The sequence below is a fragment of the Equus quagga genome, chromosome 15, assembly GCF_021613505.1.
Source record: "Equus quagga isolate Etosha38 chromosome 15, UCLA_HA_Equagga_1.0, whole genome shotgun sequence".
Classification (NCBI taxonomy): domain Eukaryota; kingdom Metazoa; phylum Chordata; class Mammalia; order Perissodactyla; family Equidae; genus Equus; species Equus quagga.
In genome coordinates this window covers 40,921,515-40,940,466 of record NC_060281.1, presented here as the reverse complement: position 1 = coordinate 40,940,466, position 18,952 = coordinate 40,921,515, and the positions used below count along the sequence as shown (strand labels likewise).

General features: G+C 43.5%; 1 protein-coding gene across 3 annotated transcripts in view; it reads right to left on the bottom strand.

The window, feature by feature from the left end:
* The window catches only part of RIPOR2 (RHO family interacting cell polarization regulator 2), a 212,617-nt gene that overhangs the window by 17,788 nt on the left and 175,877 nt on the right, over positions 1 to 18,952 (bottom strand). For all 3 annotated transcript variants that reach the window (XM_046640401.1, XM_046640402.1, XM_046640403.1), the window contains exons 10-17: positions 17,676 to 17,801; positions 17,220 to 17,368; positions 15,750 to 15,879; positions 11,421 to 12,092; positions 7,507 to 7,691; positions 5,062 to 5,230; positions 2,147 to 2,282; positions 703 to 864 (exon numbers count right to left, since the gene is read on the bottom strand). In XM_046640401.1, coding sequence (XP_046496357.1) covers positions 703 to 864; positions 2,147 to 2,282; positions 5,062 to 5,230; positions 7,507 to 7,691; positions 11,421 to 12,092; positions 15,750 to 15,879; positions 17,220 to 17,368; positions 17,676 to 17,801 — 1,729 coding nt within the window. The remainder of the gene's footprint in view (positions 1 to 702; positions 865 to 2,146; positions 2,283 to 5,061; positions 5,231 to 7,506; positions 7,692 to 11,420; positions 12,093 to 15,749; positions 15,880 to 17,219; positions 17,369 to 17,675; positions 17,802 to 18,952) is intronic.

Here is an 18,952-nt window from a genome sequence, read left to right as displayed (position 1 = left end):
AGGTAACTAATAATCTGACTTCTATCAACATAAATTAGCTTTGTCTGTTTTTGAACCTCATATAAATGGAATTATATAGTATGTACTTTTTCTATCTGGCTCCTTTTACTCAACAAAATACCTGTGAGATTTATCCAAATGTTGCTTATAGCAATAATTTATTCTTTTGAAAAATTGCTATTGTAATACCCTATTGTATGAATATATTACAATTTGTCCATTTTCTTGTTTATGGGCATTCGAGTTTCCAATTTTCGGCTCTTGTGAATAAAGCTGCCATGAACCTTCTCACACATGTCCTTGTTTGTGAGCAGAAGCATGTATTTCTCTTGATATATTTAGGAGTGGAATTGCTGGATCATAGCGTAGGGGTATATTTAGCTTTAGTAGAAACTGCCAAACAGTTTTTCCAGAGCAGTTATACCATTTGATATTCTCATATTGGTGACATTTTAATGAAAAAATTATACATACCTAAATAGCAATACCAAAATATAGTGCTTTTAAAAGTCACTGCTGATAATTCCGAATTAAAACACGTCCAAGGTCTCCCTTTCTTAGATCTTACTGAGGAGGTGAGGTTTTCTCTGGAGAGTAAGCCTGTTTGCAGAAGTAGCTGAGGAGGAAGTGGTGAGCGAGCCCCACCAGCGCTCACTCTCAAACTGAACAATAGACACGCTTTCCCTTATTGCTGCCCTGTACCTGGGTCTGCAAGTCCTGGATAGTCTCTGTTGACGGTTCTGGCAAAGCTGGCTTCTAGCTGCTTAATCATTCTGTCGGCTGAGCTGTGGTAGACACCAGCTGGGCTGCAGCACTTGGTCCAGAATGACAGCAAAGACAGCTTTTTGTGAAATTCTGGTATGGCTGGAAAAGAAGAGCAATCCCCCATCCTGCAACACAGGTGTTGAATGAAGCCAAAGAAGAGACCTACCAGGGTGAGGGTGGGGCAGGCATCACTGGGGGCTTTTTTCTTTTTTTTTTTAAGACTGTGGTTTTTAATCAGAACTAGAAGATTCCTCTGTAGCTGGCAGATGGTTCAAAGGGCAAAGAAGTTATGAGGAGGAACTCATCCAGCCTGGGCAGCAAGGAAAATGCAGCAAAAGCAATGCTATTTGCTTTCAGTGATGGAGAATACAGAGCTCTGCTCTTAGGAGATGTTCCAATCATCTCAACTCCTGCAACTCTACAGCAAAAAACCACACAGGATCAGAGAATCAAACCTCAGGGGACTGTTCCGAAGGGGGTGGAACAGAACAGCAGGTGGCTGGAGGACTGTCTCACACTGCCCAGGTGGCTCTCAGACTGAAATGACTGAAGAGCACTGTGCCAGGCAGCACCTGGCCAACAATCCCTTCACGTGTGGTTGTGATCATGAGGAGGGGCCCGGGGGAGGAGAGGACACGAGTCACTGGCAGTCTGAATGTCCTTCCCCTTTTCATGCGTCTCAGAGACCTGCCACGGTCACCTGCTCCTGGTAGGACCAGATGGAAGAGGCACAAATGCAGAGGGAGAACCTACAGCCAGTTTGAGGCTTAATCAGAAATAACCTAGAAGAGCTTAGTGTTCCGTTATTTCCACTGAATATCTGATGCGAAAAAAGACAAAAATTTACCAAAGAACCCTGAAGCCAGACCACACAAATACAAAGGCATCCTCCCCATGTCAAGCCCCCGCCTCAAACTTTCTGAATCAAGGACTCTCCTGAAGGCCTTTGAATCCATGTATTTCTACCTTTCCCCAGTACAGTTTGGGAGCATCTTGCATTTGACAGTCGGCCTCTATGGGAGTTGTCTTAGCCAGCTCCACGGCACAAGAACAATTCTGATCATCTGTCCCCAAATGGAACCACCCAGAAGAACAAGTCTGTGAAACTCTGCCTGTGAGGTGTATGCTGGTTCTGTTTATATACCAGTATCTGATTTATGGAGGTAGAAGTCTGTATAGAAAAAGTTATGTGTCAGCTGGTTTGACTCTCCAGGCTGAAATGTGGTGTTAACGAGACTGAACTAGTGTGAAGACATTCCTCTATTCTATGACCCAAGAATGCTTTTCTGCTCCCAACAAAGCAATGAATAGACGCAGGCAGAGAAGTGGGTCAGTGGTGTCATCATTTGTGTGAATGGTGGTGTAATTTGCAGGTGCTTACCTTCCATGACAGAACTGATATTTCCTATGTTCTCATCACTGACAGCTGAGAGTTTCTCCATCACTTGGATTTGCCTAGAAAGCTTCTCTAAGAGATTTCTGGCCACAAATGGGGTTTTGCTTGAGAAAACAATTTGCTGATAAAACAAACAAAACCACTGTGTCACTTATGTTGTCAATAGAGCTTTGCCCACCCACCCTTGCTGAATGGAGTGGTGACATTAAATAAACTTATATAGTTTGTTCCAGTTTGGTAACCTTCCTCATTCCATGCCAGTTACAACATCAATGAAATCAGACATGTTTTTGTTACTTTAAGCTTTATCATGGCTGTATAAATTACAGAATTTTCTCAGTAGTAGAGTTGCAAAGTTACCATAAAGTTGTCTTTCCTTCTATGTATTGTAAGTCTGTAAATCCTCTTTGATACTTGGAGGGCATTTTTTTTTTTTTAGGAAGATTAGTCCTGAGCTAACATCTGCTGCTAATCCTCCTCTTTTTGCTGAGGAAGACTAGCCCTGAGCCAACATCCATGCCCATCTTCTTCTACTTTATATGTGGGATGTCTACCACAGCATGGCTTGCCAGGCGGTGCCATGTCCACACCTGGGATTGGAACTGGCGAACCCCAGGCTGCCGAAGCGGAACGTGCGAACTTAACTGCTGCGCCACCGGGCCTGCCCCGTTGGAAGGCATATTTAGGCTGCTTACTGGTGTGTAAGCACAAAAAAGATTTATTTTACAAGTGTAGTAATTTTTCACAGCATGGATTTATTTCCTTGTTTTCAAGCTGAAAATTAAGAGCATGTTGTATAATAATCATAATTATAATCAAAGCTATCTCATTATAAATAATGAGTGCTTATTACGTACCCGGCATTGGGCTGAGTCCTATACATGTATTAGCTCATGCAATTGCTCACTACAACCCAATGAGGTAGGTACTACTGATATTCTATTTTACTCATGAGGAAACTGAGGCACAGAGAGGTTAAGTAACCTGCCCAAAGTCACATAAATAGTAAGTGATTTCACTTGTGTGCAGGTCACAAGAATGAGGGAGGGCCTCATAGAAGACAGGACAGTAATCCGTTGCTGCCTGAATGTTCTAGTGCTTTCTGTGTCCCTCAGACACCTGTCCAGGTCACTTAGTATGCGTGGATGCAGGATGCAGACCTGTACCACCATCCTGTACTGTCTAAAGCATTTGGACTCTGAAAGAAACAGGATTTTCAAATGCAAAGATCTAGCACAGTAATTATGTATGAATGCCTTTCACGTAAATAAATACATCAGAAATGAACTACTTTATTTTAAATATAGTTATAGCTATTATGATTCTTATAGAAGATTCATTTTCATCTTTCTGCAATTGTATATCAAATGAATAAATAAATCTATTGATTCAGGAGTGAGTGCGAGTTAGAAATTGAGTTTCTAATCCTTACTCCTTCATTCTGTGTCTTTATATCTGCCTCTTTTGTTGATTTTCATTGCAGAAGAATTAAATTGTTATATCATGACCTCCTTGTGGGGAGAAACACTGCACTGAATATTGCATGCCAATCAGTCTTCAGGAGAAAACAGTCACCCCTTCACGGAAGAGAATTCTCCTATGTCTCACAAAAAATGACTTTACCTCTAAAAGGTGAACAGGTGGTTTGCTAGGCACAGAATCAGTCTCAGTAAGCACAAAGAGCTGTGAAAACCATCCCATTCAAATGGTTGGAGAATAGAGAATAGCTAAACAAACAACAATCCTTGTCCATTTGGGTCAGAAAAAAAAATTGCACCTTCTGCCAGGTTAGTTGTCAGCATCATGGCTTGTAAATTCAACAGTCAACAGAAGAGATCAAGTCGGGTGTTGGCCAACCTAGTGGCAAGAGTCATAGTTGTCGACCAGTTTCCCACAGCACATAAGGTGTCTGAGGCTACTTGGGGTTCTTTATTCATGGAGGACAAGGAGAAGCATATTCTACATCTCATCATGAGTGTGGGACTGAAGCAACACTACCCCACTCCTGGCCTCCCTGGGACCCCTTCCTCCTTACCCTGCCTCTTGCCTTCCAGTTGGTCTTGTGCTCTTAGGAGCACGATTCTTTCTTTTTTCGCACCCTTCCTGCCTGCCCCATTTCCCTAAAACTATTATACATTTGCTTTCACACTCTTTTCCTGTTCCCCACACATCCAAGCAAGCTGGAGAAGAACAAGATTGGCAGAAGACAAGCGACCAGGCAAGGAGGGAACGTTTAAGTAGATGCTTTGGGGGAAAATGCTTTGTTCAAGACAGCTGAAAACCTTTGTGCAACAAAAGCATTTCGAAGTATTTGCTCCGCTGTTGCAAAATCGTAAGTGGTAAACAGCTTGAAATGAGAAGAAAAATAAGCTCCATGGGGTCCCAGAATGAAAGGTAACTGGTGATGATAATGGCCTATAAAAGTATTCTTTTCTGGTGCTAATAAGTACTTATTCAAGATCTGGGAAATCGTGATTATATTCTGCAGCATTTTGCTTTTAGCTATCCAGGTGGTGGAAAATGAACTCATGTGATATATTCAAATTAACATATGTTCGGTAATACTGGCTTTCAAAGTCCATTCATAGAGGGCAGAATGCAAATTCCTTTTTTTTTTCTTAATCGACATTACTCTCATCTATTATCAAATGATTTGAAAGTAAGAGCTATTATTTTGCCCGCTACCTTTCAAGGTCTGGAGATCTAAGTTTTAAGAAGGAAAACCCAGGGTTGAGGAAGGAAGGCTATGCCTATCAGAGTGTTCGAGCTGGCTCAAATCAAAGCAGGACTCTTCTCTGATTCCTGAATTCTCATTTCTCTGGCAAAAGTAAAAAAAGAAAGCACACATTCTTGGTGCATAAACAACCTCGGCTCTAAAAAACAAGTGTCACCAATCCTACCTGAACGAGTTGGGTGCAGTACTGTAGGTGCCTGACAATGGTGATGTCCAGGCTCTCATTTCCTGTGGTCAGTGGGAGAGGGCTTCCGGCCACACTAGTCCCAACTCCTGTGTCTTCAGTTAGAGCTTCGCTAAGATGCCCCCTCGCTTCTGGGTGTACTGATCTGTAACTGTTGGAGCAGGAAGGTAAGCGAAACATTAGCTATTTGTTTCGTGTGGAAACCACAGGTCAACTCAACAGGGCTCACAGAAGGCCCCCAATAGCACTTACTGAGAACAGAGTCTTTCGCTTGCCTACCTTGAAAAATCAAGATACCTTTCTTAATTCAGCCTGGTTGCCAATTTGCCTAATGTTAAAAGATCAGGCAAACAAATTGCTTCCAGAGTTCTCTGTTTGCTGCTCAAGCACAATGAATCATTTATAAAGCAGTCTCACCCAGAAGTCTTTGAAACGTGCCCTCATTTGGTATTTTCCTGCTCTGTTGACAGGGTGATCTGCCAAATTTTCTGGGCTTCAACTGTCCTCTATATTTGAGGTTCCCAAGAGCAGTACCATTAAGAACTAATGTCAAGGCTTTTTTCTGGCCTCAGATCAATTGCTCCTTGAAGAAAAGGAAAAAGAAAAGCTGCCAAGAAGAGACATGATGTTCTACTCTGGACAAAAGCTAAAAGGACCAGTAGAATCTTTAAAAGGGGCCTAGAGAGTTGTACCTCTCAAGCTTTGTTTAACCCCACTATTGATCTGTCTAAAGTTATATCACGATGGGCACTTACATTAAAAAATACATCTCTTGCATCTATTATCTAATTTTATCCTTAAAATGAATCTGTGTGCTGGGGAGGGAGGGAGTAGTTGCCTCGTTTCACATAGGGAAGAACTGACAGGCAGAGACGTTAACAAGAGCATCCTGGTTCACACACTAGGCAGCGACACAGCGGCTTTTGGCTTCTAGTCTCTTGCTCCCCAGTCTTGACAATTTAAAAAGATCACGCACTAGCGCTTAGAGGCATCGAATGCTTTCTTCTGAGTCACATTTGCCTCCAGGGGGAAAACACTCAGCTTGCATCCTGGCAGTCAATGCATGGCAGTCAATTTAAAACACATGTACAATTTTCACAATTTTCTCTAATACCTCTGATGCCCTACAGTAAGATTGATCAAATTAGACATATTTAATATGAATGTTCTGTAATATGTACAAAAGCTGTGATGCTTTTGTTGTTAAATGCTTCTTATAGCAAGAGGGAAAAAAGTTTAGATTGATATTCAACTGTGACATGTCATATAACAGCTTAAGCTAACAAGTATATAAGAAAGATTTTGGTTTAAGAAGCATTTCACAGATTCAATCAAGTTAGAAAACTCTCAGTGTAGAATGTAAAAGTATAACTTAAACATTACATTCATTTAATAAATTTTCTTTGCTATGTTCCCAGCTTGCTCAAGGGATAAATTCTATATTTCATTTTTTCTTGTCCTGTGTTTATATTGGAAGAAGAAACCCTCCAGGAACAATAAAATCCCTAAATATTACCACCACCCACAGAGAGGTTTGTGAAAGTGGGAGAGTCACAGTGTGTTGTAACTTGAAAACCTGTTTATGGAACATGTCAAAAGCAAAGATGGGTGAGAAATGCAGCCTCTCCTTTGGGAAAGCGCATGTTTTTCTGCAGCAATTGACGGAGTCTGTTCTGCTGTGCTTATTTTGCTTCCCCTGAAGTTACAAAATAGACCCCAGGCTCTAGCTCGACAGGAAAGCCTGGTGGAGAAGGTGACACTATTTCACCTTCATCCTCTCTCCCCACTGTCCCGCCCATCCCCACCCTAGAGAAGGCCACGTTCTCTACTTGGAGGGCTCAGATCCAGCGGGCAGTTAGTTATCAGTCATTCCTTCTTAGCTTCTAAGGGAAATATGTGCCATAGGGGCTTAAACCTGGCTTTGGCACATACGTTGATAAGCTTAATATACTGCAAAGCCCCACGGGGTGAAAGGGAACAGAGAGATAAAGGGATGGGGAAAGCAAAGCACAACAAAACAAAACAAAGAGATTAGCCAAGGACAACCAGGTCTGAACTGATCATCCAGTGCCAGTTCCCCAGAATCACATTATACCTAGTTAATTTGGAATTACTTATGGCGGGGTCAAGTTGCAGACACTGAACCCTATAAGACATATGTGTACACATGTAAATGTATACACACACACTCACACAAAAATTTCCCCTTCGTTTACGATGAAGAGAATTTATTTTCCCTTAAAGAACACAAAAGAAGGGACAAATATTTAAAAGTTGTATTTGAGAAAAAAAGTAAGCCAATTGGCATTCATACGGGGAGTCTGATCTTCCTAGAGTTATGCTCCAGGGCCACATCTGCTAGTAGCAAAGAACTCCTGTACCAGCTGTGGCAGGAGAAGTAGAAGCAGATGCTAACTTCAGACTTACCTATTTTTCTCAGTCTCAGTGTCTGAAAATACCGAGTCAGCACCTCCTCCAACATTACAAACCTCATCGCCATCCTCCTCCTCCTCGTCAAAATCGGAGGTGTTCAGGAAATCAAAGCTTTCTAAAGCACTTTCAACTGTAAGGCTTAAACTGGAGGACCTGCTGCGGCTTCCTGCTGGCTTGCACTGCAAAGGTAGAAGGCACCGAGGAGAACATCAACATATTCGGAAGGAGAAACAGAACACACGACACCCGATTTGAGATGTGACACTCTTGTTTTCAAGCTTTTATTTTTTCGTTGGCATTTAAAAAAAATGCATTTAAAACCTTCATCTTAAAAAAAGTACAACCATGGATAAAATGACACAATATCTGGGATTTGTTCCAAAATAATGCAGAGGGAAGCAAGCAGGGAGAAGACGTGAAACAAGCTTGGCCATGAGTTGAGCATTGCGGAAGCTGAGGAATGGGCACATGGGGATCCATTATACGATTCTCTCTACTTCTGTCTGAAATCTTTATAATAAAAAGTTTTAAAAAAATACTATAACCAGAAAGCCTTAGGAAACAGAACTGCTATGCTCCCTCTGCCTAGTGCTCAACTCCAAATGTAATGCAACCGGCACACAAATCTATAGAGTTATTGAGTCAATGCCGATACTAACCCATCTCTAATTCCAGTGGCAATGTCTTCAGTGTCCTGAGACAGGAGCTAGCTATCTCAGGCAGCGGTGCTAAAGGATTAACAAAACAAATCCCAGAAACAGAACACCGCTCAAGTTCACCTAGCCATGCTCCCTAGGTAAGTAGCCTTAAATATTAATTTTACATTCACAGCATACACTTTTTCTTTGAGCATCAAGGAGAATATGAATGGCCCCAGGCACAACAATAAGTGGTCCTGCTTCCCCTACAGCTCTGTCTTTGAAGGAACAAGTTCCCTCACTTCCCTGACCAGGTCCTGGAATTATGTGAGGAAACTCATTCTACGGCCTGGAGGATTCAATGTTGCTAGACATAAACAGAAACATCACAAACAGAATAATGCCAGTTGCTACAGGCACAGAGATGGAGAGAAGTACTTCCAAATATTCAAGAGGATGCTGGGCTGGATTGAACGGGACAAGTCCTGCAAGTAAGAACTAAACGTCCTCCATCCAGTTAGGTGGCATTCCTCGCTGACTTCTTAACACAAGGCAGGAAGGGCCTTGCGGGGGTCTGTCTCTGACACTCAAGATGGCACAAAGGTGCATGGGAAACCGTCTTTCAGTCTTTTAAATCAGAGTTGTTTCATTCACCCTCAGTGATCTCCGTCCAAGAGGCAGCATCATTTAGTTTCTGATCCTCAAGGTGTTTAGCATCCTAGGAATGTGAAGGAGGGAAAAAAGAGAAAGCTTTGTCCAGCTGATGCTTTAATTCTGGCTGGATACAAAGCCACTTGCCCCAGACCTAAACTTCAAAGCTGTTTTCCATCTCAGAGCGAGAAGAAGCCAGTCCAGACTCAACCCACTTCTAAGGTCTTCTCTCCTAAGCTAACTATCCACAGAACTTGATCTTTCACAGTATGGATGTACTTAAAATTTTTTTTTTTTAGAGGAACATTAGCCCTGAGCTAACATCTGCTGCCAATCCTCCTCTTTTTGCTGAGGAAGACTGGCCCTGTGCTAACATCCGTGCTCGTCTTCCTCTATTTTATATGTGGGACACCTGCCACAGCATGGCTTGATTAAGTGGTGTGTAGGTCCATGCTTGGGATATGAACCGGCAAACCCCAGGCCGCTGAAGCGGAGCGCGAACTTAACTGCTGTGCCACAGGGCTGGCCCCTGTATTTAAATATTGATCATAACAAAGAAAGGAGGAGTTAAGGATTTTAGTAGCAGGACCATTTTGGAATCACAGCACATTGAAATAACACTTTGGAAAGAAATCTGTGACCACCAGGTTTTTATAAGACTAACAGATGACTTGTTCGGTGTCTCCTGGTGGACTGAGCTACTTATTGGCACCCTAGAAGCCTGGAAATGGGAGCTGCCATCACCACTGGCTTTCTTTTTTGACTCTTCTTCCCAAAGCTCCAGTACATAGTTGTATATTTTACTTGTAGGTCATTCTAGTTCTTCCATGTGGGAGGCTGCCACAGCATGGCTTGATGAGCGGTGTGTAGGTCCACATCCGGGATCTGAACCAATGAACTCTAGGCCACTGAAGTGGACCTCACGAACTTAACCACTTGGCCATGGGGCCAGCCCCACCACTGGCTTTCTTTAAGGCTTTAGGTGGGGTCAATTGTGTCTTAAAACCTTTTGACCACTAAGCAAAGCTGGTCAACTGCACAAACAAAAGATTGTAGAGGGGATAAAAGATGTTCTCACTGGAATCCTAGACAAGCAGCCTCCATGCCTGAGCCCTGAGCCGATGCTTTGGGTTATGTTTTACAGAAAGCAGACTCAGAGAGCCCCTCCCTGTTTCTCAGAGGCTATGCCTACAGCGGAATTAATCTGTCATGAGCATTAGAGGACCTGGAAAGTCAGAGCATGAATTATCATCCACCCTGGGCACAAATCCCTTCCAGAGCTAGGTCAGTGTGACCGAGAGGGCTAAGATGGTCAGAAAAGGCTTGGAAATGCAGTTCCAGATGCCACTGGGAAGGCCACGTTTTAAAACAGTCATGCAAATGGATTCAACAGCCTTCTGTGGGTTGATTCTCAGCTTGCTACTGGTACCTTATTTTCAACGTTGTTTTAGAGAACAGGTCCCCAAAGAATTGCTCTTTCAAGAGAAAGGATGCAAGTTCTCTTCTACAGGACAATATAAATTAGAGTGACCAAGCAAAGAATTCAAGAATTGGCAGTGGGATTTGGGACAGAATTCAAGTTCTGCCTCCTTGTGCAGCATTTTTAAAAATTTAATTGGTATGCCAAGTGGAGACAGATACACTCTGCTGTGGCAATAACGATCTCATTATTAGGAAATCACCCGGGAGGAAATTGTCCCTCTCACTCCTACCCTCCCATGTCTACCCTGAGCTGTCTGATCTGGAAAAGGGTTGAGGAGGCTATCTCAGGTGGAGCCAGTGGTTCCCTGGCTTCTGGTGTGTGACTGGTGACTATTAGTGGATGATTAATCTGAGGTTCTGGCTCACTGATTTGGGCCACGTCCAGAGAAGGGAATCTTCCAGAACACAGTGCTCTTGGGGGAAGAGATGCTCGTGGCTCTCACACTGGGGCTGGCTAACTCTGACTTCAATCAGAGAAGGGGTCTTCTGCTTTCCTGGTACCCCGAGAGGCACCCTATCCAGGAACATCTCAATGAGATGATGATGATCAAAATGCCATTTCACATTTGGGATTAGAATGATTACCTCTGGGCCTGGAGGAGTGTAGACATTCTTTTTTTCTGTGAGGAAGATTCCCTCTGAGCTAACATCTACCACCAATCTTCCTCTTTTTTTGCTTGAGGAGATCAGCCCTTAGCTAACATCCATGCCAATCTTCCTCTATTTTGTATGTGGGTTGCTGCCACAGCATGGCTTGATGAGTGGTGTAGGTCTGTGCCCAGGATTTGAACCCATGAACCTGGGCTGCCAAAGCAGAGCATACCAGACTTAACCACTATGCCATGGGGCTGACCCCTAGTTTAGACAGTCTTTAGAGCTGTTAATTTAACTCCTAATCATTTTAGTGAAGTCTATCTGTTGTCAGGAAAATAAAAATGAATATGTGCTACTGGCATTAAAAATCAATGCCATTTAAATTATGATTACCTATTGATCCTGTGATGGGACAGGATTTTTTAAAAAAGATATTTTTAAAAAAGATAAAAAAGATATGGATATGCTATCTTAAATAGAATGTTGATTTAAGACACGTCTTAAGGCAGTTTCCTAATGCAATTTCCCTGGAAAGGTACTTACTTTTAGAATATCATCCAAATGCATGACTTCTTGGTTCAGATCCTGAAACTCTTTATACTGCTCTTTATGTGGTTCTAATGCAAGGAACAGCCCATTAAAGGCATCCTCTAAGCTTCCATCTAGAAAGGATCTACAGCCTTCGGATTCGCCACTGACAGAGCCCTCAAAGGGCAGCCTCTCGGTGGCTGCCGGCACCTCTGCCGAGGTGAGCCTCTTGACCAGTTGCTTCGTGATGTTGCCTTCAAAAGTGTCCAGTTCCACAGGCTTGAGTTCAGAGGCCTCATCGGACTCTTGCAGAAGTGCCTCTGTGACATCCTTCTCAAGGAACAGCCTCCCAGCACCTGCAGACGCTCGGCAGGCCTCTGGTTTTCTGGGCCCCTCTGCATCTTCCTCCAGGTGTGGCTTTGTCTCCTGGCCTTCTCTTGAGGAGCTTGTAGAAGATGCTGAGCTGGTGTCATCCATTCCCTCATTCTGGGAGGACAGGCTGCTGTGGTTCAGCTTGGCAGGGGTGATGGTAATTTCTGGATTTCCCAAGTAGGCATTGGAGAGACAGCCAGCAGGGTTGGGGGTGAGGGCACAGTCCCCATTGGGCAGGTCGCTGAAGCTGAGAGAGAGTGGCATTTTCTCCTCAGCCGCCTTTCCATTTTCAAAGATGTCATCAGGCAGATTAGACTGTGGATAAAAGGCATCTCACGATTATTTTAAATACCAATGATGCATTTGTTATGGTTATTTCCAGACAAAATATAAGGCAATTAAAATAAAAAACCAGAACTTTCATAATATTAGCATTTTCTTTGTGATACTCTGTGTGTATGTGTGTCCAGCAAAAGAAAACAAGCCCTTAAAAACTCTATTTCCATTCTTGAATCTGGGTGAAAGTTCATTGGACTATTCTCAGGTTTCACATTTCTCAAAAGGAGGTTGGGGGGGATGGTGCTTATTTCCTTAATCCCAGGACCTCATAATACTTGGCAGCCACAGTTATGTATCACAGTACCAATTTTTTTTTGGGGGGGGGGGCTTCTATCTTAAAAGAGTTTCCAAGATTCATGCTGTTTTACTCAAAAGATGTGATGCTTTCTTCTGCTTCGGTTCTCATAAATTTTTAAAAATCTCTACCCACAAATCCCAAGCCCTTGGAAATGTTTTATTAATTCAGTAACCATGCCACAAATAATTCAAGGCCAGAAATACATTTGCATAGCTTCTAGAAAAATAAGAAAAAAAGATGAATAAACTGAACATCTCTCTTCCAGAAGTGCAAAGCCCAGAGTTCTTAGCCTGTCTGGAAACACCGGGTCCTCTGTCAGGCCGCCACAGGCTGGGTCAGGTACACTCTGTGATTCATGAAGCAGAACTTGGAAGAGAGAGGTCAGAAATATCCAGGTAACCAAGATACTTCGTTTTTTCAGGCATTCAACAATTTCTAAGTCGTCTTTCCTTACACTGTGGTCTGTGTACAGTGTCAAAGTAACAAATGTTGCTCTGTGGAAACGGTTTTCTAGTTATTTGAGATCAACTCCTTCAAAATGGATAATTTCTGTTGGATTCCAGATCTAATTCTTTTAAGTAAATGGTAAGGACCAAGCCAATCCCTATTTTAATTATGTATAAAGCAACGAATTATTACAATAGTCCTGGGAATAAGCCCAGGAAACAAAAATGTTACAGCTGGTGAAATGGGGAGCAGACAGAAAGACTGAGGCTCGTGATCCTCCTTCAGCAGTGTGCCTGGTTCCATCACTGCTGGATCCGGGGCCACGAGGTCCCAATCCAAACTCTCCATCCTCGTCTGGATGTAACGTGGTTAACTTGAACCACAGGATGAGTAAGAGGATGTGTTACTGGGGAGCTCAAGTAACCTCTACAGGTTCAGTTTCTTTGCCTCTAAAACTGAGAATGTTTTCCTCTATTAGCACTGAGCTGCGCTCCTTTGAGTCCTGGGGCTGGGGGCGGGGGGCGGGGCGGGGGGTGGGGGGTGAGGCATGGAACAGGGAACCTCCTCTGGACTGCAAGGAGAGGGCGGGTCTCAGCGCTCTTCTGCACCTCCAGCTTGTTTCCTCCCCCTCTATTTGCACAAATCCCCCTCCAATACACACACACACACACACTTTATGCCTCTAGGAGAGATAAAAGGGGGAAGCTTTGGGAAGGGAGGGGGGAAGAAGTCCTACTCTCTGGACTTCCTCTGTAGGGGTCCCTCCTGCATCTCACAGAACCCTTGGGTCCTCCAAGTGGTCCTGCCCAGCCTCGTCTCATCTTCAGGACACACATCTCGTGGCAGCTCTGAGGGAGGTGGGGGGCACTAGCGATGCCTGGGGGACCCAGTAGTCAAGATTCTTATTAAAATTCCAAAGTCCTCCCCGGCATTTTCTCTTGGGTCTCACATTCCCAAACCCAATTTGCACCTACTTAAGTGGCAAATAGTGAGTCAGAAGAAGTTGAGGCGCCCTGCGCAAGGGGACTTACAGTCTCCCAGGGGACGAACCTATAAACAGGCACACACCGTGCAAGGGAGTGTTGTTATAACTGAGGTACGATATAAGGAGGTAGGGACCCTAGCCAGGGGATGGCTGCTGCCTGGGAAAGAGATGGTCCCGGACTTGGATGGGGAGGCATAGGAGAGGAGGAGGAGGAGGAAGCACATTCTAGAAGGAACAGTGTGTGTGCAAAGATGGGAGATCCTGAAAGGGTGTGGTGCAGTTGGAGGACAGCGGGGAGCTCAGGGGAGCTCGAGCAGAGGATGAAAAGTGGAGAGGTGATCGGGGGCCTGGAAACTGGGCTGTGGCCGCATGGGAATGGCCCTCTGAGGACCTTTGCATTTATCCAAAAGATAATAGGAAGCCATCAAGTTCTTTCTAATCTTGCTCTTGTTTAAACTATGCTATTAAAACCTCTATCAACTCCCTCCATAACCCTCCAACTTGTAGTATATGAGCACGAATATATACACTCCACTGAGAGCTACGTATACAACTATCATCTTTTGGTACATGTTTTCATGCTGATTTCCCCCCATCTAGTCTTCCCATTTTCCTTGGAAACTCCACTAGGGTTTAGCTTCATCCTTTTCACCTGTGTTTTTAATTTCAATGAATATGAGTCAATTATTATACATTAAACCAGAAAACTTTTAATTCCTTCCTCTCTGGACATTCAAAGATTACTTTTATATGTCTGTAAAGAGCAGAATATTCCATGTATGTGCATGTGTGTGTCTTCTCTTATGACATAATGTGTAACGCATATAATGTGGGTTACCTATTGCATTCCTGATTGCGAATAAAGAGTTTCTTTTACTACGTTAGTACAAAATTAACAAACATTACAATAAACTAATAAACACTTTAAATAGCTCCAGTAAAATTGGTTTAAATCCTGCTGAGTTTCTCGAATGCCAGTTTTTCAACGCTAAAATTGCATAAAGACTGATATCAGTGATAAACTAGTTTAACTTGTGAAAGAAAATCTTCCTTGACCCTCAGTATAATTGCATTTTTTAAAAATGAAAATCTTGTTACCGTGGATATCTTTGCCATAGCGGAGAAAAATCACAGCACAAAAGCAGGGATGGTTAGAAGAGAAGGATAAACCGACTCTCTAACCACGGTGCATGCATGACCAAGTTTCCCATCCTGGGGACAGGATGGCCTCAACCCTTACCCAATGAGCACGACAGAGAAGATAAACAAGAGCCATGCCAAAGCACACATGCCCCAAGCCCCAAAGTCAAGCACTTCACACCCAGACAGGCCACCCACACTCACATAAAACTCTAGCACGGCCTTGGGTCTCAGCCTGAGGGAGGGCAGGTCACTGAAAGAGCGGCTGCGGTGCAGCTTGGCAAAGAGAGTGTCTTGCAAGGCACTCAAGACAGACAGCCGCCTTGGCTTGTCTGGTGAAGGGTGCAACCATCTCTTCAGAAGTCAAAGCAACACGGGGAGTTAGTGGAAGGCAACAGGTTACCATGTTTTGTTAGCTTTTTGGCAAGCATTTCTGATTAAAACACGGGGGCCATTATTTATTTACATCTACTTCTTTAAAAGGCTGATCATAGAGAATGTTCAGAAAAATCTACGTTATACCAAAGCAACAGGTAAACTGGTGAGGGGAGAGGAAGGACAGAGGAGGTTTACCACCTGTGTACATATGGCCAAAAGCATCGTAGAACGTGCTTTCCTAAGTCACTACGCGATTAGGGTGAACATTAAGAATAACATTATTAGGAATTATTGAGAATCCCTAACACCGTATGGTAAGCATTTCAAATACAGGCTATAGGCAGAGCCTCAGGCTCACCATCTCTAAAAACCACACTGAACTTACAAAGAAGGAGTGATCCTTGAAGGTGGGCGTTTCTGGGGTGCCCTGGCTGTACATGGACATTCTCCTCTGGAGGGCTGCCGCCTTGTTCCCTGCGCCTGAGGATGGGGTCACGTCCTCCACGTCAAATGGACTGTAAAACAACAAGGCCCCATGAATGCACCTTGTTAAAGTCACCTACATATCATCACGAGATTGCAGGCCAAGAAAGCACCTCATTATACTAAAGTAAATTCAAACCAGTGGGCAGTGGGCTAGTTTTGGCCAAATTGGTTTGTCAGAAAATAAACCAAGACTAAAGAAAGTAGAGTAGAAACTGAGCCTAGACCCACCCAAGTGACTACAGTTTATCACAGCTTTAAGCACAATTTATCTATACACCTAGATACTAGATAAATCTGTTTCCTCGTTAATATGAGAAACATAAACACATTAATTCCTGCCCCAACACAAGATGTTAGGGAAGTCTAAAAATTCTTTGAGCTTTGCAGACACTTAACAATACAGGAGAGTAATAGATTATTGTTCAGTTCTAAAGAAAACACTCAAAAATAGAATCCCATTCATTTCAGCTGACGTGGAGCCTCTTGCATGATTGAGAGTAACAGTCTGTTCACAATGACACCACTTATCACCATGCCATCCGGTTCATCTAGCAAGAGGAATGATCCTGCCTTTGAGATGTCAGTGACTACAAACTATGAGGAGGGAAGGGGTGGGCGGAAGGTGCCAACACTGTTTCAGTGACAAGGCAACAGGGTCCTTGCTGCTTCCACCCCTGACCCTCTAGATTGTCAAGGAGACCCTGAACAGTAATACTCAATGTGTCTCATTTACTCGGTAATGCACCTGGGGCATCATATGAAATGTCGTGAGCAACCAGTGTTTAATAACTTATCATGGCCTTTCTCACGGGGTGACTTCAGAAAACTACTTTTAAGTTCATTGCTTTGACCAAAGGTATCTCTGGCCCTTTGGAAAAATTCTATTTCAGTAAATAGAGTATGGAGGCACTAAGGATGTTCCAGAATTTCCAGAGCTCTGTAAGGTATATGAGATAGATGGATAAGCAATTAGGACACCATAGCAAGCATCAGGTTCTTTCTGAAGGCAAAATATCTCATATTGGACAGTTACTCTCTTTCACATTAGTTTACTTGAGAGACATAATTCTCTAAATGTGCTTACAGGTAGAGAAGGAGGGAGAATAAAATATTTTAAAGCAGGAAGTAGAAGAGTAGTGCTAAGAGAGACTTCTCCAATGTTGGCATGTATGAACATCACCTGGTGAGCTTGTTAAGCAGATTCTGGGGCCCTAAGAGATTCTGACACAATAAGCCTGGGGCGGGGCCCGAGAGTCTGCTTCCGTAACAACTTCCTGGTGGTTCTGATGGTCCACGCACCACCCTTTGAACAGCATCAGTCCATAGCACGTATTTCTACACGATGAAATTGAAAAAAAGGGCAACTTACTACCAGGTGATTTCCAGGTTCAGTTTGATGGTGCCAAGGTCATTGATGTCAACAGCCACCACCTGAGGTCGGGCTGCAAACAGCTCTTTGGTCTCGCAGGTCACACTGCCGACCAGGAGGTGAGTTGCTAGCCCTTTGAGCTCCGTGACCTAGTAAGAGAGTGAGGGAGAAGGTCTTACAGGACAGCAGAGGAAAAAGCTGGGGGACTCTTTTCCTTTTTTGACTTAGCCAGTTCCGTCGTTTCTTTCAGAATCATATCTGAAATCAGAGCCCATCTCACATTTCCTTCGCCCGCCCTCATATGAGAGCAGCCGTCTTTGCAATGCACTTGCGGTGCAGAGAGAAGTCCGTGGGATGGAGGGGCAGCAGCTGGAAGTGATGGGCAAAGGTCCCCAGCAATGGGTCACACAGTCGTGGCACCAGAAATGGCAGCAAACAGCCGTGACAATACGGTACCTTGATGGAAATGAATCCAACGATCAGGGGCAGGAACACCACCTCCTCTCCATCCCAGCTCTGTTTGCCGTTTACTTCTATTTTGCCTTTCAGTTTCCACCTCTGTCGGCCATACTTCATGAAAATCTAGGGAGAAGGCACCAAACAGCCCTCATGTTCCACTGCCCTCACCTGTCTTCCTTCCCCAAACACCAGGATCTAAAGGGCCCGTCAATAAAGCAGCTGCTCCTCTTCCCCTCTGCAGCATCCTCACTCCACCTGCTTAGCATCCATTCTTCCAGATTGCCTGGGCTCTGGGGGTGGAGCAGATGATGAATGGGGAAGAGACTTTCAAAAGGGAGTAAGTTCTGCTTCTCTAAGACTGAGGGCATGGAGGGCTTTCTCTAGTAAAAGGCCGTCTCTCCCCGCCCCTCTGCTCACTCAGGTCAAGCATTTCTTTCTCTTGTTAGTTCTGCTTCAACAGAGCAGCCGTTGGATTAACTCTCCACACTCCCCAGCTCCTTTAGAGGGAATAGAGAAGCAGCTAAAACCTACTTAGCGGTCGGAGCAAGAAATAAGACATCCTCCTTCTGGATGAGGGAGACGGAGCTGGACAAAGATTTTGAAATCTGACACACTCTGGGGAGAGAGTGTGCAGTCTCTTCTGGGCCAGACAGCTTTCCTGTTTAGGAGAAGACACTCCCCTTAAGAAGACCATTATAGAGGGTTTTGGAGGAGAGAGTTACACACAAAAAATTATGTAAGTTCCCTTTTGAAGAAGGAAAAGATGAAAAGCATTTTTACTTTATAGAGTATATTTTTATAAAGAAAGATCTAGACGCTATTATTCTTGAATCATGATACTTACAAGTATCCATAATCCTGAATTGGATTTTGGATCAGGAAAAAAAAACTGCTATAAAGTACAATATTGGGACACTTAGCAAAATAAGAATATAGATCATATATCAAATGACATTAGCTAAAGTGCCAATGTTAAATTTGCTGTGTTGAGAATTGTATGATGCTTATGTGAGAGAATGTCCTTCCATTCTCAGGAGAAGCATCTAGGAGTGAAGGGTCATGACGTTTGCATGTTACTCTAAAATGGCTCAGCAAAATAAAACCAATGATAGCAATAATAACAATAAAGCAAATGTAGCCCAATGTTGAATTTTGGTGAGTCTAGATGAAGGGTATATAAGAGGTTTGTACCAGTCTCCAAACTTTCTTATTGGATTACACTTTTTTCAAAATAAAAAAATGTGAAAAAAAAAAAAAGACAATTTGAGAAGCAA